Raw genomic sequence first — 23,364 nt, 5'->3', positions numbered from 1 at the left:
TTTTTAACATGGTAATTGTCACTGAGATATTCTACTGAATTGGCTTTTTCCTGAATTTTATTAGTAGTATATTTTCGTTCTAATCAAATGGAATTATATACAGTCTCAAGTGTAATTTCTTCTCGCTCTTTCATGCAGTTGCGTGTACCTTAACTTAGGATTTATTTTATTGTTTTGTTTTGTTTTTTAAGGTTCCAGCTATTGAACAGAAGTGTGTAGTTTTTAATCAGCTTTAATTACAAAACAGCATATCTTTTCTAGATGTTTGTATTAGGTAGTAGGTAGTGCTTTTCTCATTTAATAATGGATATTTTCAGACAACAATTTATTTTTAATATTGCCTGAGTGGATTATTTTTGCTTTTGTTAGTTTTCCTAAAGTTGCATGCCTTGAATTACCTATGCCACAATTTTTCTAAAATATGAGTTCAGTTTTTCTGCTCAGAACTTGGCCACTTTTATGTCTTCTGTGTGTCAAAAAATATGTGGCTAAATATATGGACATAGTGAGTCTTGTGCTGCTCATGAAAGGTATGCTTTCTCCCTTCTATTGTTTTTGTCCAATCACTACTGAATTATTTAAACTGAGAAGTGGTGAAGGGGAAGAAAGAGCAGGAGATAGGAGAATGGGAGATGAAAGAAGCCCTAAGACGTTAATGAGCAATGTGTTAATTGCCTTTGATTTTCATCTCTAAGGTATGTATAAGACCAAGTTAAAAGGGCAGACTAGGTCCTTTTTGGTGTCTTGGAACCATCAGAGGGTACGGAAAAGCATCAGCAACTACTGAAGAAATTAGCAAACCTTACTGCATGGGATCTTGTACCACCTGGTTTGGGCACTGGAGAAATTAGTACTTTTGACTGTGTTCATTTTCTTGTGCACAAATCTGAAGTATAAGTTCAGAACATATTTATGATTGCTGCATGCAATCCTATTTGCAGAGCAAATTATGTCTACTTATTAGCTGATACATATACCTAAAGAGAGAATTAAGTCCATTTTTTTGCTTACAGACATCAAGCTAGTTTGTACAAAGAGCTCTTTGCAGTTAGGCTATGAAAATACATCTTTCCTAGCATAATTTTTTCTCTTTCTTTTCTGGGGTCTGTAATGTTTTTGCCTAACATGGATTCAAAAGCAACTTAAAACAAGTTGGAAAGGTAACAAAAAGAAAGAAGTCATACATAGGTTTTTTCTTCCAGTCTCGCTGACTTGCACAAATAGTGAGTTTCGTTGTACATCGGGGCGCTGCATTCCTGCTCATTGGTACTGTGATCAAGGAATAGACTGTGCTGATGGCTCTGATGAACCTGCCTCTTGTGGTAAGTTTACACACAAGATATATAGTGAATGGGTTATGGAAAATCTATCTGTAGTGTCTCTTGCAGGCAGCAGCTTGAATCCAGTCTAGGTAGAAAATAAGTATCTTCTGAGGTTTTTTCATGGACTCTGTGTCACTGAGTAATCTTAGTCAGTAATTTTGCTTAAAGATTTGTGTAGAATATGAAGGCTTTTAATTGCCACGATTGATTACTGTTAACGTATAACCAGTCTCTTTATAAGACTGATGGTGATAAATCAAGTGATGAGAGTCAGCAAATATTTTGGTAGTGTTTTGAACGTAAGACTGGTTGTCATGCTGTATGGGAAGTATGTGTGCAGTATTGCATTTGGGGAAAAAGGGAATGTGGGATAGAGGAACATTTTTGACTAGTATGCAGAAGAGTATTATAGACTTGCAATAGGCAAATCCAGTATACACCACAGAAACTGATGGTAATAAGCAAGGGGAGAGGAAAGATGATGGAATAAAAAGTGCAGTAATTTCTAGGGAAGAAGAAGAGGGGCTAACTGAAGTCTCTGAGAACTAATATTACCGTGCAGTGGTTATCTTCACTGTAAAAGCTGACATAACGCAAGACTAAACAGATTCTTCTATGATTCAAGCAGGGCTCATAGCTCACTTTGCACTTTTTTGGAGTTGCACCTTTAGCTTAAGAAAACATCTTGCATCTTATGCCAACTTTAGATCCTCGTTTTGTAGGTAGTAGAATAAAATAGGGTCATCTGCTGACTGCTGTATTCATGTTGAATTTAATGCTGTCTTTATATTTTGGTCTTCTGGTCTCAGGTTTCTTAAGCAGGGTACCTTTGAAGTATAACGAGATTAGCATGCTGATAATCCATATGGTATGGTATTTGTAGAGATTGCCAATATAATTGACCAGGAGACTCTGGTCTCCTAACAGGATCCGTAGCTCTTATCTGAGCACATCTCTTCTACCTAAGCTTCTACTTTACACTTCACTGACATAAAATTCACCCTACAACAGCTTCCTCAGCAGATTATCATAGCAGTAGAGGTTAGTTTAACAAGCAGAGTGATTATGTTCATTTTTAAGTGTCTCAAGCGCGGACTTGTTCAAGTGACCGATTCAGATGTGATGATGGCAGATGTATCCCAGCAACGTGGATCTGTGATGGTGATAATGACTGTGGGGATATGAGTGATGAGGATCAAAGACATAATTGTGGTAGGTGTCTAATACAAACAGATACTACACTTTCTTTGGCAGGCATTTTATTTATTTTTATTTTTAAAAGAAATTCTGTCTGTAAAGGTGCACATTAAGTGAGAGGTACAACCTTCCTGTACCTTCATTTTCATTATAGTGAATTAAAATTGAAGACATTACTGGCTATTAAAAAAAAAAAAAAGGAAAAATATTCTAATTTTGTGAGTACTTCACTTTGTTTTTCTTTGATTTTTTGAGTTTCAAAAGTGATATAATTAACCTGGGACGTTTGTATGATTTGGGCAGCAACAGCAACTTCGGCGGAGGTACTCCCTGATCATCACATGCTACATCTTGTGCATATTAATATCTACATAATTTTGGCTTTTTTTTTTTTTTTTGAAAATAAGTGATATAAAACAACAGCAACCAAAAAAATAACCAACAACAAACACGGCAATCAAAAGAATGAACAAAGAGAAGAAGGTCCAGCAAGCCTACTCTTGCTCCTAGATTCCTTTAACAACAGCTCTATACACTTGTAGTTCTTGTCCTATTTAACATCAGTGGAGTTCCCTCTGCTCCCAGGAGCACTGAATACTTTGAAGGAATTAGGGGTTAGAGAGACTAGGTTTAATATCTTTTCAGCTACCAGAAAATCTGGCCAGGTGTGTGCAAAGGTTTTTAGTGAGTGTCTATTAAGTTCCAGAGTTCTGCCTGTGCCAGCATGGGCTAAGGAATCCTGAAGTGCTTTGACTCCAAGTCAGCCTCTCTGAAGAGCAATGCCCAGCTGAGTATTAGTTGGAATCAATCTGAGTTTCATGTATGAGAGAGCTCACTGATATCTATTTCTGAACATGGAGCAGAGAATGTCCCTTTTGTAGACTGTGTCGATATCCAGATTCTATGTGTGTGTTTGTGTGTGAGAATTTTACATGTAGAGTATAACTTGCTGACCCATTATATATGCTTTCTATCAGCAAACCGCAGTTGCACAGCAGCTGAGTTCACATGTGCCAACAATCAGCCCCCACTCAGGAGGTGCATTCCTCGGGCATGGATCTGTGATGGTGATGCTGACTGCAGTGATGCTCTGGATGAACATCAGAACTGCACACGAAGATCTTGCACAGCAAATGAGTTTACTTGTGATAATGGCTTGTGCATCCGAAATGCATACAGGTTTGTAGCTACTTGAGCTGCTGCAGAAAATCCTCAAAATTTGCTTGAAGTAACTTCTTTTTGCACTATTTAGTTGTAAAGTAGATTTGCATATTATAGTGTAACTCTTTGTCTGCTGTACATTCATGCATTTGTCTTAACTTGAAAATGCTCTGGAATATTTGATGTCAATACTCCCAGTTCTCACCATTTACATTTAGTCATTTTTTTCTGTGCCTAATAACCCTAATGGATGCAGGGAATATGAGCAGTATTCACAGAATCAGACTATATATTCTGTTCCTCATTTCTGAAAGTCTTTTGTATTGGAGTCAATAATATATGACCTTTGGAAATCAGGAGAGTGAGTCTAGCTATCTGCCCTGGAGATGGTGACTGCTGCCTCATGTTTGAAAAAAGTATTCATTCTTCTTCAGATGTGACAGGCGGAATGACTGTGGTGACACCAGTGATGAAAGGGGTTGCATCTATGAACCATGTCAGCAGCACCAGTTTACTTGTCAGAATGGGCGCTGCATTGCCAAGGCCTACATCTGTGATGGGGATAATGACTGTGGTGATGAATCTGATGAGCTGGAACACCTCTGCAGCACACCAGAAGCAACGTGCTCTCCCAATCATTTTAAATGTGACAATGGAAACTGCATTGAAATGGCTAAAGTCTGCAATAGGTTCGATGATTGCTTAGATAACAGTGATGAAAAAGGATGTGGTACGTGTAGATTTACTTGGGCTGTCTTACTTCATTTAAAATGTATAAGTGGCTTAAAAAAAAAAAGGTTAATTACAATTATCTATATATTCTGTGGTGGTATCTCAGAAGAATTACAAGACATGTATACATATAATCTTTTTTTTTTCATTAAATCATGTTAATTATTTACTGTTTTATCAATTATCATGTGAGTTAGCCCAGATTCATATTCGGCATTTTCAGGGGAATGCAGGGAGAAGGAGGAATATAGAGGGTAATTGGGAAGTCACTGCACTACTTTCTCTGTAAATCAGTTGCTTGAGTAGAACTTCCTTTCTTTCCCTAGGTATAAATGAATGCAATGACCCTTCAATCAGTGGGTGTGATCATGACTGCACAGACACCCAGACAAGTTTCTACTGTTCTTGTCATCCTGGATACAAACTTATGTCTGATAAACGGACTTGTGATGATATTGATGAGTGCAATGAAACTCCATCAGTATGTAGCCAGATTTGTGAGAACACAGCTGGCTCCTACATCTGTAAGTGTGCCCCAGGCTATATCCGGGAGCCTGACGGAAAAAGCTGCCGGCAAAATAGTAATATCTCCCCATACCTTATTTTTAGCAACCGTTACTATCTGAGAAATCTCACAGCAGATGGCCAGTCTTACTCTCTCATTTTGCAAGGACTGAGAAATGTGGTGGCACTGGACTTTGACAGGGTGGAAAAAAGGTTGTACTGGATTGATGTGGGCAGGAAGGTCATTGAACGAATGTTCCTAAATGGAACAAATAAGGAGGCAGTGATAAGTGATGATGTGCCGAACGGGGAAGGTATCGCTGTTGACTGGGTTGGCAGGTAAGAAAATACATTTTTTATCCTTCTGAGCTACTGAGGAGATGATGTGTGAGGGAGTTTACCTTAAGGTTCTTATACTTCATAGCATATCCCTGAAGAGCACTGAATTAGCTTTTGGATTGTGCATGCAGTATTATACAACTTCTCTGGAAATGTTCATCAGCTTCTAATACATTGCATAACATTTTTGTTTAATTGCTCTTGTATCTACTTTACTGAGGTTATATCAGAGTTATTCACTCATCAGTAATAAAATAGTACATCTGACTTGGGAGAAACTTGTTAGGAAACTGTCAATGAACAGCCTAGCCAGGCAGGAAGCTGGGACATGATGTGTGACTATGGGGTAGGGATTCTGAGCTTAGGCTCTTCCTTTCCTAGCCATTGCTGGGATTGAGATTCAGGCATGAACAATAGGCTGTGACAGGGAGATAGATCTGAATGAAGAAGTAATAGTGAACATTAATGAACTTAAGCTCTTGTACCGACATGACGAGCATGTTTCTTTTGCTCTTGAAAAATGTGTGTTTTCTGGACACTCCAACCACATGATTCTGAAGGGCAGTATCAGGGTGAGGTAATTGGAAAGTAATTTGCATTGTGATTCCTTTTATTGTCTGCCATGTGTCATAAGGTAGTTTGATTTATTTCCACAGAAACTGTCATTATCTGGTCCCTTCTCTGACAATGTTCTTGGCTGCATTCTATCACTTTTTGCTTTATTTTTCAACTGCACTGCTATCAGTATGAAAAGTTCAAATAGCATGAACTGGAGAGGAATGCTGACTCTCCAGAATAATGAGTGTGGTTCAGAAAGTCACATTTGGAACTTACGACAGAGTGTTTTTGTGAATATGTCAATGTGATCATTTTTATTTTATACCACTTTGTCTGTAAAGCTAATGATAATTAATGTTTCCAGCACTCCCAAGTGCTTTGTGATTGATGGAGAGGTGAGGAAGGAAAAGACTAATTTTAGCCAAAGTGGTTGTATTGCTCCTTTACTAATGCAGTTGCTGAATTAATTCAGCTACCATTAAGTCAGTTTTTGTTTAGCTGTTCCAGAAAGGCTGAAGGATGATACAATGGTAGATGAGCTGTTCTGCTCACTTTCAGTACAGGGGGAGTACTGGAGGATACCACGAGTTGAAGGTTGGGGAAGATAATTTTTGCACTCCTTGCTTTTTGGAGTTCCATAGGACTGGTGAGGGTTCTGTGGACAGAAACTTTGTTAGGCTATTTCTGGAATGACCCTGTTGCACACTGAAGCAGAAGAATCCATGCAGGGAATTTCAAAGTAGCCTACTTTAGTTTAAATTAAATAACTTAAATGTTTTGTTTTGTTGTGGGCTTTCAAAAATCAGTGCACCAGCTTGCATGTTTTATTTGATTACAGCTGTAGATAATTCCTAGGTGAAGTAACAGAACTGTTAAAAATTCTAGGTGAGGTTTAAATAAGGTTTTCAAACAGCAATGTGTAACAATTTTCAAAGGAGAACCTGCTAATGAGAGTAGAGCTGGCAGTGTGGAAGAGGTGGTGAATTCTCTCCAACGCTTCACAGCTCCAGTCAAAATCTGTTATACTGCATGAATGCTTTTCTGCTCTCTTTAGCCATTGCCAGTAGGAGAGTAAAGAAAGAGAAGGTGGCTCAGTAATTTATAGGCATATGGCATATTATTACTCAACTGGGTAAATGCAAGTCACCAATGTCACCAATGATTGTGGATGCAGGAGCAGCAGGAGTAAAAATGGAAAATTGAACGTTGGTGTAAAGAGATGTCAGTACAGTATGTATGTTCTTCCTTTATAGTGGCTGTATTGCTTCTTGGAAGAAAAAAAAAAGAAGGTGCTGTGAAGTAAAATAAACCAAATAAAGTAAATTACAGTAAATAAATTAACTCTAAAATATTTCAGAAAATTGTACTGGGTGGATGCCTACAAAGATTGTCTCTACGTCTCTGAACTTGATGGAAGATTCCGGAAAAAACTCGTGGATCGGTGTGTGGATGCCAACAACACTTTCTGCTTTCAGTACCCCAGAGCAATTGTTGTTCATCCAAAATATGGGTATGACATTTCAAGAGTGTTTTTCCTTTCTTTTTAAAATAGTCTTGCACTGTCTCTGAAAAGCTGAAATAAAAGGTCGGCCATCTGCTCTTAAATTTGTGCAGCATTAGATCTTCAATGAAGCTTAGGAAAAATAGCAGCTTGCCTTTCATAAATGTGTATTCTGAGCTGCTAGGTATCATTGAAAGTGGAATTTTGTTGCATGCGGACAAGGAAATTTTGTTTGCAAGGCTAAAAAGGTTGGTAGATATGTGTGTAGTTTGATAGACAATGGGGCTGCCGGTTGCATTCTTTGAAGATGAATGTGATTACATGCATCCACTTGTTTGCTGTAGTAGTTAAAGTACAAAACAAATATATTAACCTCTTTCTTATTTCCCTCTATATGGTTTTGTTTTGTTGCAGGAATTGCTTTATTTGGGTGTGACTTCTAATACTTGCTTCAGCGTATTTTTCCTGCAGTCTTAACTATAAGTGTTTATTTGAACAGACAGGTTTACTGGACAGACTGGGCAGATCGAGCTTATATTGGACGAGCAGGCATGGATGGCAAGGACAAGATGGTGATCATCTCTACAAAGTTAGAGTGGCCCAATGGACTCACCATAGATTACACCAATGACAAGCTCTACTGGGCAGATGCCCATCTAAATTACATTGAGTAAGTACACAGAGAAGAATAAAACAACTGAATAATTGCTCCTGCTGGGTCTTAGTGGTAGCCTTTATAGATGATCTAAGCACAATGCTTCTACCTACTGACTGTAGGAAACCAGAGTCAGGAAGTCTGGAGTAGTAGGTGATGGGAATGACACATTGTCCCTGTTTTTCGTGTCTTAGGTCCCACTGGAAGTCATCCAAAAATTATTGAGGAATTCAGGTGAAAAGATTCAAAGTCTATGCTGGAATATGCAGTTTATCAATATCTGGGAGTACAGCCTGAACCAAGGCAGAATTGAATATAAAATCACTTTTTTGATTCTCTTGTTTCTGCCTACATGTATTGAGTTGAGCTGAAACTAAACTAGTTGTGTGCTAATAAAATGGTATACAATTCATTAGAGGATCTCTGAAAACTTGTCGTTAATTTTATAGTCAGCATTTACAGCAGTATCCATAAATGTGACATGAAATTTCCTGCTAACATATATAGCTTTTTCCTGTTCATTGCAAAAATCTATTATTTTTTTTTTCTATTGTTGGAAAATGGCTGCTTAGATATCATACAAATGAATAACTAATATTCTGGTTCTTGTCAAGATGTTGAAACACTTTAAAAACAATCCTTGATGTTAATGTTTATATGTCCATTTAGGGTTAGATATAGATCCATTCTTCTTTACATCCATTCATCTAGCAACTTTTTTAAATGCAAGTGTTAAAAATACCTATTTCAAATACATAAATTACAAGTATACATCTCTTTCTTTTTCTTTAGTATTTCATCATTTATCCCTATAGCAAGGTCAGCAAAACCAAAAAATCTTATTAAAGGTATCTTATCAGATGAATCTCTAAATCAGAAAGACATGTAAAATATAGGAATTACAGAAGGCCTGTTGTCTTAAGTGTTCTGTTATTAGTAATGTGAATGATCCAGGGCAGTCTCTTATGTGACAATAATAATTTGCTGTAAGTCAGTAAATGTGTAAAATTTCAGTTGGCTAACTGATATACTTATGTGAGAAGACTTTTACGTGTCAGTGGATGTTCCTCTATTCCATTTATTCCATTTCTTTGCCTAGAATAACCTGTACTATTCTGCATATGTTAAAAGGAATTCACTGAGGACAGTGCTCTATCATGGGACTAAAGAAGCTGCAATTCCACCGTTGCGTGGTCCTGGTCACCGAAAATGGCCTACAATTAGCATATACAGTAAATGTAAGATATTCTATCGTTTCTCTGAATATTTTGTGCATTTTTCTTTGTGTAGGTACTCTGACCTGGATGGACACCATCGTCACACTGTATATGATGGGACTTTACCTCATCCATTTGCCATAACTATTTTTGAAGACACGATATATTGGACTGACTGGAACACAAGAACTGTTGAAAAGGGTAACAAATATGATGGATCAGACAGGACTGTTCTCGTGAACACCACACACAGGCCGTTTGACATCCATGTTTACCATCCATACAGACAGCCATTTGGTAAGAAAAAAGAATGAGATTTACGTTTAGAGGGCCGGCTGTTACTGAAGATTAATTGGAAGCAGTCCTGAGTACACTCGGCTTTTGCATTTGCCTAGGGAAATAAAATCCACAGAATAACTGTAGTCCTCTATTTTACATATATAAGTGGTCTTTGATTAGCTGCTTAAATAGAATCAGACTAGGAGTGCATCATTTTAAATTAGTTTCTTAGAAGTCTTCACTGAATAGTATACATTTCCTGTATATGAAATCATAAATATTTCTTTCTGAGCGTCTACTTATCTAGGTTTTGCTTTTCAGCTTACTACATATAAGCTTTCAATAAAGTATTAGAGGAATCTTTTACTAACTGAGACATTTGTGTCCTGGGATTTGCAAAGTACAGTAATATTTTTGTTTGTTTGTTTTACCAGTTAATAATCCTTGTGGCACCAACAACGGTGGTTGTTCCCATCTTTGTCTAATAAAAGCTGGTGGTCAGGGTTATTCCTGTGAATGTCCTGACAACTTCATGATAGTCCAGTTTGGCAGTACAGCACACTGCCTTCCAATGTGCTCTAGCACCCAGTTCCTCTGTGCAGACACTGAGAGGTAAGTCCAATGTTCATCATCTTTTTCTGATGCCTTTTAAAAGATATATTATAGAATTTAGACTCTTCACAAGGGCATGAAACCAGGTATTCCTCCTGCTTTTGTTATAATTCTGTGATGTGCTGGCAAAGACAAAGCCAGGATTAGGCAGCCTTACATTTTGGAAAAATATTTGTATATTCCATGTTGAAATGATTTTTTTTCTTCCTAGTATGACATAGCTAATGTAGCAAAGTTTGGGTTTTTAGAAACATGTAAACTCCATAAACCATTTCCAGTTGAAATGGTTCCAGCCAAACGTGCTGTCTGTGAATGGACCAGGAAAGCCATTTAGCTGATTTGGGGGCAAAAAAAACCTTTCTCTGAGACAAGTGCATCGGGGGGAGAGGAATGTGGCCTAAGAGCTGCTGTGTTTATGTTGTATTGCTCTGGAACCTGTGAGGCAGTTGTCCTCACTGGGTGGCATTTTGAAGCAATACTACAATGATGATCCCTGGTGAAATTCTTGTGCTGAAGTTCAGGTGAATTATTAACATGTTAACCTGATGAAAATCTAATTGAAGATTGATTTCACAAACACGAGAGATGGTTGCCACAAATACACCTTAAAATTCAATCCTTATTAATTAATTTGCAATGATCTTACTTCTAGAGGCCTACAAGTATAATCTGTTTCTGGAGACAGTCTTCTGGCTTATTTTATTAGCATATATGCATATATGAAGCAGAAGACATGAAATTCAAGATGTCTTGGAAATTTTGGGAAATAAGGCTGAGATGAGATTGTCTTTTGTGCTCTAAAAGGATGGTCATTTATCTGTAGAGACGCTTCCTCAACAAAGAAAACATTGTTTTCTCTTTGTTAGGTGTATTCCTATCTGGTGGAAATGTGATGGACAGAGGGACTGTCGAGATGGCTCTGATGAGCCCCCTACCTGTCCACACCGATACTGCCCTGTTGGTCAGTTCCAGTGTAACGATGGGAACTGCACAAGTCCACATTTCTTGTGCAATACCCAGTCAGATTGCCATGACAGATCAGATGAAGATCCTGTACTTTGTGGTATGTTACCAGTAATAATTTTAAGTGAGTTTTGCCAGTAGGAAACATGTAAACAATATGTATTGTTATCATCTGCTTTTTACAGATCAAGAGATTAGGTAGGGACATGCAGGTCCTAATTGTCTAGTGTCGCACCTGCTAGAGCAGTATACCACAGTGCAAAAGCAGGGTAGAGGAGAGCAAAAAAGTATAAAATGTAAATATTTTCTATACCTTTAAGTTAATTTTCACTGATGTAAATTACAACCTGAGCTACTAGATACTGGAAGTAGGATCCTCTGTATTTTGTCAAGAGTAAAGCCCTGATCAATACGAGGAATATAAGCCTTCCTAATGTACAGATCAGTCCACCAGGCATACTCATTTTTCCCATATTCTAGAATTTTGCGTGATGGGACAAATTAATTTCACACTTTACATTGCACAAAACCCAATGCATGTGGGAAGGTTGTTTTGGAGAGCTGTTTGTGATAGCAGAATTTTGGCAGTAGAGCCTAGTTATGCTTGTGGAATAATGTTATTGCCTGAAAAACCTGTCCTATTCCACATACTTACACCTAACTTAAAAAGCACATCCTTAGTCTTCTGCTTGTAAATAATGTACTTCTGGCAGTTACAAGCATAGTAAAATAAAGGAAAAAGAAAACACTGTGGTTGTATAATTAATAGTTTCATTGCTATCCGTAAGCAAAGTGTTTCTAACAATGACAATTAAATGTTCATTTTACATGAGTTTCGAATAGCTACACTTTTAAGTATGGCACAGGGGATCATTTAGTAAGTATAAAGTGGCAGCTGCATAACGTCACTGGTTTGATGTACTGTATACACTTAAAGTCAGTTTAGGTCTATATCATTCCTTCTGCTCATCATCATGTGTGTGGGGTTAGAATCCCTTAGTCTAGAAAATGTATGGTAATCATAATGTATTATTTCCTCTTGAAGAGTTTTTCAGTACTTGTGACATAGTAGTAGGGTAGTGTCCAGTGAAACATAGAAAGTATAGAAGCTTTGTATGAAGTCCTATTTTCATAGACCTTCAGATCTCACCCAGTTCACTGATACCACTAACTTTAGTATAACAAGCTTTACCCCTGGGGACAGAGGATGTACATTTATAGGTTATGGAACTGTTATCAGCACAGTCTTCTGTGTTTTCTGGCGTGTTCATTCATGCTCAGAGGAACAGGTGTATCGAAGTGTGCATCTAAGTTGATAGTACGGCCAGAACCAGAATGTCACATAACTCCTCTAGTAAGTAACCGGGAGCCCCTGTCTCAATCATACTTAAGTGCTGGATTTAGTCCTCTCTGCTTTAGGAGCAGGTAGTATCTGCCTCATTCCTAGAGGAACGTAGAGCCTTAGTGAGCCTAACTGAATGCCTGTGGTATATGTGCCATGTGGCATTAGGAATCTGTACCTCAACTGGGCAAGTAAATGCTAATGTTTTAGAGTTTTACTGACTTTTTCTTCCAATTTGTGGTATAGACATGATAAGTGTCCAATTGACCTAAGGCTACTGCAGCGGACTATTCCTGTAAATTTCAGCATCCTAATAGCCAATTTATATTCTTCCAGCTAATCACCAATGTGAAACCCATCAGTGGCAATGTGCCAATAAACGATGTATCCCAGAAGCCTGGCAGTGTGACAGAGAGGATGACTGTGGTGACAACTCGGATGAAGATAGTACTCACTGTGCAAGTAGGACCTGTCCCCCAGGCCAATTTAAATGTGACAATGGCCGCTGCATCCCAGGATCCTGGAAGTGTGATGTGGATGATGATTGTGGCGACAACTCTGATGAGCCGTTCCACGAATGTAGTAAGCATTTAGCTGGAGGAAGCTACTTAAACTATGGTGCACTGAATGCAAAGCAAACTGCATTACTTAATTTATCTGAAGATAAAAAATTATTGGAAAGGATTTTTTTCTGCAAGTTGCTAATATGCAGTAAACAGTATTAGGAAACGTAGATTCTGTGTGGATAATGCACTGCTCTCTCATTCTTGAAGGTGAAGAAGCTTGCTTATGCTGGCTGGCTTACCAAGACTGACAGTGTCTCACTCTGACCTCCTTGAATCTAGCAGTTTCATGTGCTTGGTCCCTAAAAATATTCTGTGAACAAGATTATATGCATATATGATCTATTGCTTGTGTGGAAGCAGGAAATGCCAGTTCATCATTTTTTACCTTAGAGTATGACATAGGGCATCCTTTTTACAAAAACAAAGTTTTGTTTCTTGAAGCTGAAGTTTCTCCAGATGATAGGCACATGATTTGGAAACAAAAATTACAAGCAGAACAAATGCAAAACACTGTCTAGCCTACATTTAACAGTGGTGCTTTCCAATGTGCAGCATGCGTCTTTGAGTCACTGGTCATCTGGAAGAGCTTATAACCAAGCTTTTCCATATGAGGACAAGTTGCCTTCCCTTGCATCTGGTTTTGGGGCTTCTGTTGGCACCATTTCCAGCACTAAATACTTCAGGGAAAACCACATTGAACGTGTTTTGAATCTGTCATGGGTTTCTAGTATATGCTGAATACAAGCAGCATGGATTGGAAAACATACCACAAAATGTATATTTTACTGTCTCTTTTACAACATTGAAAATAGCAGATAATTCTTTTTAGTAGAAGGAACTGACTAAATTTTGACTGATTTTGAAAGTCAAAATAGCAATAAGCATGTTTTTTCTTGACAATTGCCTCTTGTATTTCAGTGGGTCCTGCTTATCGGTGTGACAACCACACGCAGTTCAGCTGTAGAACCAACTACCGTTGCATACCACTGTGGGCAGTGTGCAATGGGAATAATGACTGCAGGGACAACAGCGATGAACAAGGCTGTGGTATGTCTGAAGAAGGAGGTCATTTCAACATAATTTTGTACCAAAAACATTTATTCAAGTTATAAACATCTTGAATTTGCGAAAGTCTTTTCAGTAATAATGTACCTGGGATTTTTTTATTTTATGTCAATTAATTATCCTGGCAGTTATTTGTCTTCAGGAAAACCTCTATGTGTAGTGATTCATTGTGCAGCTCATGTTTCGGAAATATTTTGCTTGAGCTGAATCATTATAGACTATTAAAACTGTCACTGTGTTCTATATTTACTTACCTCTTGTACTGCCAAAACCATCAGTGTGGGAAGTATAATGGTACTTTCCCAGACTCTTACATTTATGTTGAAACCTCTCATACACTTTTACACAAAGCTTAGAGGACATCACTTCACTACATCAGAACCAGAAAAGACTCAAAAGTGTTAACACTCTATGAGGGCAGGATGCCTTGTAATTTTTCTTCTCTGCATGTAGAATTGTAAAAATGTATGTCACCAAAACCGTGCTCCTTTAGTCAGAAAATAAATGCTTTTCTTTTCTAGGGTTCTTTATTAGTAGGCTAATACAATCCATTCATTTTAGTAGTCATTAACTCAAGTTACTCTGTTGTGGATGGAGCGGTGGCTCCTGTGAAAGCAGGATAGAGGGTGGGATTTATTAGGACCACTCGTTCTGGAATAGTGGCACTGTAAAGATTGATCCCTGTTTTCCTTTGATAGCATGAAGTTTATTTCTTTGTGTCTCCATCTCAGTTCTATATAGTTATTTCAGCTGTTACTTAATCACTCTTCTAGTACTTAGTCCAGTTTTTGTCACATACATCTCTGTCTATTTCTGTGTGCATTACATCGTATTCAAAGACTATGCTAATGTGTGCTGGTCTTATGTTTTGTTGGCAAACTGTGTACACTGCAGAGGAGATGACTTGCAGTCCGTCTGGAGATTTCCGTTGTGACAATCATCGGTGTATCCCACTGCGCTGGAGATGTGATGGAGATAATGACTGTGGAGATCAGTCTGATGAGCGCAACTGCAGTGAGTTCTTTTTTGACTGTCATGTTCAGCTTTTGACTTAACTTTCCTATTTCTTATGAGAATGGGGCAGACAGATCTCAACAGCAATCATTTGGTGCTTTTTTGTACAGCTGTATTTTCTTTACTGGCTATCACAGTGATGTTGCAAGGCAGCATTTTTGATATGTAAAAACACTGATAAATCCAGTCATTACAACAAAACAAATTCCTGTTTTCTGGTAGGAAGTGACATTTGAATTCTGCCCTGTGTGCAGATGTAGGATTATATAGTTTCTAAAGCAATGAACCTAGATTTTTCCCGAACTGGAATAAAAATTATTTCTGTGGTAAAACAAATACTTTTTCCTTGTCAAGAAGAGACATAGATTGTTGAACAAAATGCCAAGAATATACGGGGACAGGCTTTTAAAATATTCAGTTTTAATGATTATATAACATTATCAGCTTCTGTCTGGTTTAATGAGACAGGTGTGGATGTTTAAATCTACAGATGGGAAACTTTACACATTTGTACTTTCATTTTAAATTAAGGTCCTCGTGAATGTACAGAAAGTGAATACCGTTGTGACAATTTGCACTGCATTCCTTCCCGCTGGGTCTGTGATCATGATGATGACTGTGAAGACAATTCAGATGAACGTGACTGTGGTGTGTATTGTCTGGATGTGACCTTTTACATGTTCAGACTTTTGTTTCTAAAGCAATAACTTTTTCTGCAAAATGATCTTTTATGGGAAGCATCTTTAATGGAGTAATGTTGACTGAGTCACCAAAAGTAGCAGATAGTATTTTAATCATCTGGGATGTTGCCGTCTTCCATCGGATGATCTCAAAAAATAAACACTGTATGGATTTGAATGAGGAGACATTTCAACAGTTATTTCTGAATCTTTTCAGAGCTAAGAACCTGCCACCCTGGTTATTTCCAGTGTAATAGTGGACACTGTGTTGCAGAGCGCTTCAGATGTGATGGAAATGCAGACTGCCTTGATTTCTCTGATGAAACAACTTGTCGTGAGTTTCAAGCTTTGCAATTGGTGTTCATTGAGCTCACTTCCAGAAAGACTTGCACTTTTCTGTCTCTTTAAGTGAGATTGAGATGACTCCATAGAGGTACTGAATTTTGCAACACTCAGTGATGTCAGTAAAAATTGAGGAGTGTAATGTTTTGAATCAGCTTTTTAATATATGAATGGGTTGCCTTCTCTTACATTAATTGTAAACACAATCATAATACTAGGAAATTAATATGTTTACATGGTCCAGCAAAAGATAGATGTATGATTGAATCAAAATTTTTGACTATTCCCACTCATGTTGCAAGATCCACAGCTTCCAGTCATACTGTATTCTAAAAAGGTTCTGTAATGGAATGGGTTTTTATAATACTCAAAGGAGTGTATATAGTTTAGTAAAGTAGCAGTGAAGCAAATGAAATTAAATACTTTTCTGTTTTCATCTTCCTTCTATGGAAGATGAAAACAGAAACTACTTCCTTCTGACCTACTGTGAAGAAATGTCCTGGAATTTGCATTGTGATAGTTAATCTCTCAAAATTGTGTTCACACAATATTTGGCTTTTCTTAAGGGGAGGAAAATGTGTATGAGAAGCCACTGAAAGGTCAAAGATAAGTTTTACTTATGTGGATTAGGACAGTCATGTGTTTTTTCTTTGATCTAGTTCAGTTTTTCACAGATGTAACAGATTTTTTTTAAACCTATATCTAGGTACTTTATAGGTACTTGGGTCATTCAGGTTTGGTGCCAGTGACATTATTTACCTTTTTTACGTATCTAGTGGTAACAGCTTCAAGCAACGTTTGCTAAATTTGTGACAGTTTATTTTCAGAAGCTTCTGGGAATGTAATTTATGTTGTTTCAATATTCATCTGAACCTGAATTATTAAGTTGTGGCTTCCAATACGTACTTAGTCCTTGCAGACTGTTGTTGCTGTAGATCTTTGCAGATGCATACTGCATCTCTTACTATGGAGAGAAGAGTATTTTAAAAAAATAATATATATATAATATATTATATATATATATATATATATATATATATATATAGTATAATATATATATATATATATATATATATATAGGACCAACCCGAGTCTTTTTCAGGGAAAACAGGGAAAAAACAAAATTTTCATTTAATATTTTTTTTTCAGCAACACGATATCCTAATGGTACATACTGTCCACCCATGTTGTTCGAATGTAAAAACCATGTCTGTATCCAGCCATACTGGAAATGTGATGGTGACAATGACTGTGGAGATGACTCTGACGAAGAACTTCACCTTTGCTGTAAGAGAGAAAATTTGTATTAAAATGAAAAAAAAAGCATAATATAGTGTATAATTATAATAAAGAGAAGAAATAGAAAATAAAATTTAAATGTTTTCATTTCAGTAGAGATTCTCACGGACTACTTTCAGGACGGGTGCTGAGAACTTTGCTTCATATGCAAGTTCACTTCATCCTCCTATAATATGTTTCTCATTGCAGATGTTAATATATGTGGGAGAGCTATATCAAAGAGCTAAGGACAATACTTTATGTTTTCAAGTGGAATGTTTAAAATAAGAGCATCAGTTGCATTTAAAGATATAATTCAGATAATTTATATTTTCAAAGGTGAGCCTTTAAAGCTGTCTGTAGTGTCGGAACGTCTTTGTTACAAGATAAAACTGATCTGGATAACTCATGACTCAATGGCATGAAGTATCAGTGTGATTGACTTGATCTCTGTGGTTTCAGTGGATATTGCTTGTGAATCTCCGTTCCGTTTCCGATGTGAGAACAATCGCTGTATATATAGTCATGAGCTGTGCAACCAGGAAGATGACTGTGGAGATGGAAGTGATGAAAAAGAAGAACACTGTATGTATACACAAAATTTAGCAGCAAATAGGAGATTCAGTAATTGTGACGTGTCTAATAATACTGAAGGCCTTCAGAAATGTCAAAATCAAACAAAAGTATATGAAAACTAAAGCTCAATATAAAGTAATTTAAACTTTAATTATTGGTGCTATGTGTTCACAGGTCTCCATGTAAGTAGCAAAAATGAACAATGATTTGCGTGAAAAATGTATGGTTTTCAAAATTGAATTGTGTTTTATTATGAACACTAACAGCTAAATTGTGTCTACTTACTATGAAGTCCGAAATAAGAAAGAAAAACTTGTTTGGCTGTATCATAAATAAGGATTGGATGGCTATTGGACATTTAAAAAAAAATAGATAAATGGGTACTTCTGAATTCATGGCACTGTTACGTACATAGTAAGAGTCAATATTAAGGGACAAATCCTGCAGAAGCCCTGTTAATATTCAGTAGGATTCTGCCCGTAGATATCTGAGGTAGTTCTTACTGATTGTGTTGATTTTTATATTATATAGTTTTATCATATTTTTGATTACTTATTAAGCAACCAAAAAAAGCTAATGTATTTGCTGGTTTTATTGCAAAATTTTCTTAAATTAGTATTTTACTAATAACTCAATCTCTTGAAGTCTGCAGCAGATGTGTATAGTATAGAGTTAAAGGGTATTAATTACTTTGCACTATTATAAAAAAAAAAGTTCAATCTACTATTAACAGGAAGTTTCTAACTTTCCATTTTATGGAGGTGGAAAGGCTTCTTCACTTCACTGGGGTGTGACTAGGTGTCAGGAGGCGTTGCTTAGCTTTATGATACTCTTCCAATGTCACTCTAGTCATTATTTTACCACATTGCATCAGCTTCCTCATTAGCAATATGTAATAGTGCTGTCTGTTGGTACTGTGTAACTGAAGTTGTGATAGAGGAATGTTTCTCTTCTCAACTGTAGGTAGAGAACCGACCCCAAGACCTTGTACAACTGAAGAATTCAAGTGCAGTAATGGAAATTGTATTCCTCTACATTATGTCTGTGACAATTATGATGACTGTGGAGACCATTTTGATGAAATGGGCTGCAGTAAGTAACAACATTAATTGAATAAAAATGATAATGTTATTTAAATAAACATTTCTGAGAATGATAACAATACATGTTCCTTCGTGGATAGCATAGTCAGACAGTTTTTAATTACCCCATGCTGGGATTATCTGGTTAGCCATGACAATGTAATTTTTTTTCTTTCTTTGGGTGAAAAGCCCTAAGAAATTAAGTGCTCTGAACAGTCTCTTTAGACTCATAGCATTTATGCATCACAAAAAAAGGTTTGATCTTGTTTTTAATCTTGTTCTGAGAAGTGTTGCATTATGAAGGCAAGAACAACCAAATAGTTAAATTGGAATTGCCATAGGCCAACCTACAGAAGTATTCATGGGCAGATCCTGAACCCATAGAAGTTGCTCCAGCCCTGTTGAAATCAAAAATATATTGAGATGCTTCTATTGTCCTCTTTACAGACAGAACACAGAAGTCTATAGGGACAGCCATTACTCAAGCTGAGGGTCCTCTGAGTTCCTCTGTGCATGCACAACTTTTATTAATTATGCCTCATGAATCTACTAACAGCCATTTAAATGCAAAAACTGTGACTTGGACTGTGAGGCAAGAGACTATTCTGATGAAATCTAAAAAAAAATAAAAACCCAAGTCTCTATACATTCATATAAAGAGAGTTATAGAGTAATAATATGACCATCTACTTGCAATTTTAGTTTGCTTCAATGGCTTCAGGTGAAAGTGTGCCAAATAATGCACTAGTGAATTACAATCCAGCATGCTTGCAAAGCACAAATAACTTGTGATCCTATAGTGCAGTCCCTTCTTAAGCAGCTGTATCACTTACTATCCCTGATGGTCTTTAGGTAATATAACCTAATGCAATGACTTGATGAAAATATAAAAAGGATCTGAAACGGTGCAAATCAGACGCCTAGCAGTCAGCATTCTACCGTTTGTGGATAGATATAAATGTAGGTCAGATGATAACGTTCCCAGTCTTACCAATATCAAAAACCTGAGATGTTGAGAGAAAAGCTCTGTGTGTGTGTATGTATCTACACAATGAATTTATGCTTCTACATATATATGAAATCGATGTGTTTAAAATTAATTAGGACTGGGATGTATATGTTATAAAGGAGATAATGACCTTAATATGTAATGTTTTTGTCATACATTTCTATCTTTTCTCATGATGTCAATAAACCATATGTTATTTCTTTATTTCTTTCCTACTTAGATACAATCTGAATTTTGAAGGACTTTGTATATATGTAGAGTAAGTCAGAATCAATATAATTTTATGTGTTGAGAAGAGTATAATTTTCTATTTGATACAGAATACCTCACGTACCTTTTCTGTTTTAGGCATTTCTTTAAAGGGCAGTGTATTTGGTGCAATGACCTGTATTGACTTCACTAGGCTTTTGATTAGGTACTGGATGAGTATGTTGTCATCTTCTCTATTTTCCAGATATAAGTAATATGTGGTCTGTGGCATGTATGGCAGCAGTTGAGAACACTTTTTGTTTAGGTAATGAGAAAGGACTGGGTAAGAAAGAGGTTGCTTGGCAAAGGTAGGAGTTAGTCATGTGTCTTTGTTTCTGCAGTTGCTGCAGATTCTCTTAAGGGAGATGAGTTGGATGTTTATGGCTGTTAACTCTGACCCTGTTCACCTACTTCTATAGTGAAACTATTCTTAGTTGGAAGTTCTTTTGACTGACCTTTACCACCCTGTTTTAGTTTGCCTTAGAGAAAGGATGTTCACATTAAGTGGATTTCACTTCGGAAAAAAACAGAAGGAAAACTAACATTATCCATTGAAAATGCTTTTCAAATAGACAATAACGATCAAAATTACAACGTCCTTATCACTTAATTATCACTTATCACATTTTTTTAATGGTTATAATTGTCTAATTCATACCTTTTTCAGATACTGGAACAGAACGAACCTGTGCCGAAAATATCTGTGAACATAACTGTACCAACTTGAATGAAGGAGGCTTTATCTGTTCCTGTAGACCAGGGTACAAGGCCAGTGAGATTAACCGAAACTCCTGTGATGGTATTTTCATTCTTCTAAACATCTTCTCACTGATCAGTGTTCAGTGACCTGTCACTTCATCATTCTAATATGACTACTCACTCCTACATTATAACAGGATGTTTGTACATTTACCACATGCTTCTTAAACCATTTTGCTGAATCATGTTTTCTAACATGCAGGCGTCATTCAGTAAAGAGGTGGCTCCACAGTTCATTTTTTTTAGGCTTTTGTTAGCTGTGGGTATACATTCTTGCTTTTTGGTGTATAGGTGTAGTTGTATCTTTGCAATCTGAAGCATGAAAACTTGCTATTATTTTTCCTTATTAATAGAAAACTTACTGAAGGTTACACTCTCATTTGGTTCTGTTTCAGAACAGAAAAGTAAAAAAAAAAGAAAAAAACAAAAACAAAACTTCAGTAGAGGTTTATTGTGCCATGCTTTTTCTTGTTTATATGCAGATAAAATATGGAGGAGTTTACTCAAAGGCTATTGGTAGTGATTATGCAGTATAGTGTGATTGTGGTTACCATTTCAGTATATTTTGACAAGATCACTTCTGTTTGTTGCTCCCAGATCTTGTGGACAATTTGTGTGGCTTTATTAAACACAATCAAAGGGCATTCCTCCCTGTCCTTCTGGCTGATATTGTTTCTTAGGGACTAGGTATCTGTGTTTCAACATTTCAACAAGGGTTGCTCTTGCATCTTATTGTAGTCATGCCTCATCTTTTGTCTTTCCTTGGTGATTTAACACAAAAATACACAATGAAAAATATGTCTCTTAAAAGCAATCTGTTGAACATAAGCTATACAGTTGTTAGCAATTTATAGTTAAGACTTATGTTAAATAAGTGATTAGAAGTTCTTTTAGAAAACTAAGGCTGATTTTAAAAATAATTTATTATCACGGATCTTTTAGCTTATGTGGGGAAGGGATAAGCTAATGCTTCATGGAGTAAAGATGGCCAGGATGTGGAAGGAGAGATTAAACTCTAGGTATCTTTTCTCTGCTTATGTGTAGATATCAATGAATGTGAGATCTTCGGAACGTGCACCCAAGACTGTAAAAATTCCAAAGGAAGCTATGAATGTTTCTGTGCAGATGGCTTCAGATCTGTGGGTGATCAACAAGGGAAGCAGTGTGCAGCTAATGGTATGTTAACTGACAGCAAGATTGATCGCTACCTGTAATGAGCAAGTGTTGTACAGCAACTTAATGAATACAATCATCTCTTTTTATGGAAGGGGATAACGAAAACCAAACTTTATTCCGTAGCATAATATTATGTGTGTTTTCCACTCGTTCCATAATCAGGAAGAGAAATGCTCATCTCTGCTTCCAGTTGTAAATATTAAAAATAATATTTTGGTTTGGATCACTGCCTTCCTTTCACCTGAAATTTTCTCTAAAACAAAAGACTGCTTATCCTGTGGATGTCAGCAGAAGGAAATTAATGCTGCCTATTCCTGAAGTTTAGGTTTTTGCAACAAAAGAATTAATCAGAAGGAAGTTGCATTAAACTGGTACAAATCAAAGGCACTTTGATGACAGGCTGCTTATTCGTTGTTCATGGACTGATGCACACAAACAGAAGGACTTTGGCCCATATTTAACTTCAATCATTAGTTTTTTTGACATACCTCAGCGCAGCGACTACAGTGTGTGACAGCCATTGAATAGGTAGATAGTTGATTCAGAAGATAATTATAGTTGAGTAGTAATAATACAGAGCTGAAGAAAAAATTGACAACACGGTAGTATTATATAAAAGACTGAAACAACATCATATTTAGAAAATTACTTACACTGTAGCAGCTTTCAGAGATGCATGGTAGCAATATGGTACCTGGGTTTCTGCTTGGCAACTTCTTTATGTGCTGGTGTCTCAGATCTAGTTCTTTGAAATTTTTCTTCATAGGTTTTATTCAGGAATCATCTAGATATTCTAGACATGTAGATATTTTCATGGCTCCGTGATATAGGATATCATGATTGTAGCTGATAACATTGTGAAATTGATTGTGCCTGAAGTTCTATCCATGCCCAGAACAGTATCACTCTTTGTAGTACAAGCTCACAGCACTTATAAATGAGGGCTTTCTTTGCCTGTGTCTGCTGTGGGCCTGATAATCAGGTGTTTTCAGAAGACACAGAGAATATCAGGTCTTTTTCTTTATTGGTAAAGCTGCCGATTTCTGCAGTGAATTGTGTGCTTATTAGAGAATGGAGTCACTTCCCTTATTGTTCCATAATTGTGCATGCCTTTGGGGGAAAAGGATCTGTATTCAGATAAACGCTTCATAGACTGAGGTTTATTAGTTGGAAAAGGCACTGGTAA

At 36.8% G+C, this 23,364-nt stretch overlaps 1 protein-coding gene across 5 annotated transcripts in view; it reads left to right on the top strand.

Moving 5' to 3' along the window:
- Positions 1-23,364, top strand: part of LRP2 (LDL receptor related protein 2) — a 117,992-nt gene that overhangs the window by 76,420 nt on the left and 18,208 nt on the right. For all 5 annotated transcript variants that reach the window (XM_072040913.1, XM_072040911.1, XM_021272033.4 and 2 more), the window contains exons 46-65: positions 1,203-1,322; positions 2,403-2,534; positions 3,497-3,698; positions 4,115-4,410; positions 4,739-5,255; positions 7,171-7,323; positions 7,814-7,984; positions 9,260-9,483; positions 9,900-10,077; positions 10,944-11,140; positions 12,719-12,964; positions 13,867-13,995; positions 14,908-15,027; positions 15,559-15,675; positions 15,925-16,041; positions 17,199-17,336; positions 17,790-17,912; positions 18,867-18,995; positions 20,911-21,042; positions 22,047-22,178. In XM_072040913.1, coding sequence (XP_071897014.1) covers positions 1,203-1,322; positions 2,403-2,534; positions 3,497-3,698; positions 4,115-4,410; positions 4,739-5,255; positions 7,171-7,323; positions 7,814-7,984; positions 9,260-9,483; positions 9,900-10,077; positions 10,944-11,140; positions 12,719-12,964; positions 13,867-13,995; positions 14,908-15,027; positions 15,559-15,675; positions 15,925-16,041; positions 17,199-17,336; positions 17,790-17,912; positions 18,867-18,995; positions 20,911-21,042; positions 22,047-22,178 — 3,573 coding nt within the window. The remainder of the gene's footprint in view (positions 1-1,202; positions 1,323-2,402; positions 2,535-3,496; positions 3,699-4,114; positions 4,411-4,738; positions 5,256-7,170; positions 7,324-7,813; positions 7,985-9,259; positions 9,484-9,899; positions 10,078-10,943; positions 11,141-12,718; positions 12,965-13,866; positions 13,996-14,907; positions 15,028-15,558; positions 15,676-15,924; positions 16,042-17,198; positions 17,337-17,789; positions 17,913-18,866; positions 18,996-20,910; positions 21,043-22,046; positions 22,179-23,364) is intronic.

This window comes from Anas platyrhynchos, chromosome 7 (genome assembly GCF_047663525.1).
Source record: "Anas platyrhynchos isolate ZD024472 breed Pekin duck chromosome 7, IASCAAS_PekinDuck_T2T, whole genome shotgun sequence".
Taxonomy (NCBI): domain Eukaryota; kingdom Metazoa; phylum Chordata; class Aves; order Anseriformes; family Anatidae; genus Anas; species Anas platyrhynchos.
Note: the sequence above shows the minus strand (reverse complement) of the source record. Positions and strands in the feature narration are given on the sequence as shown.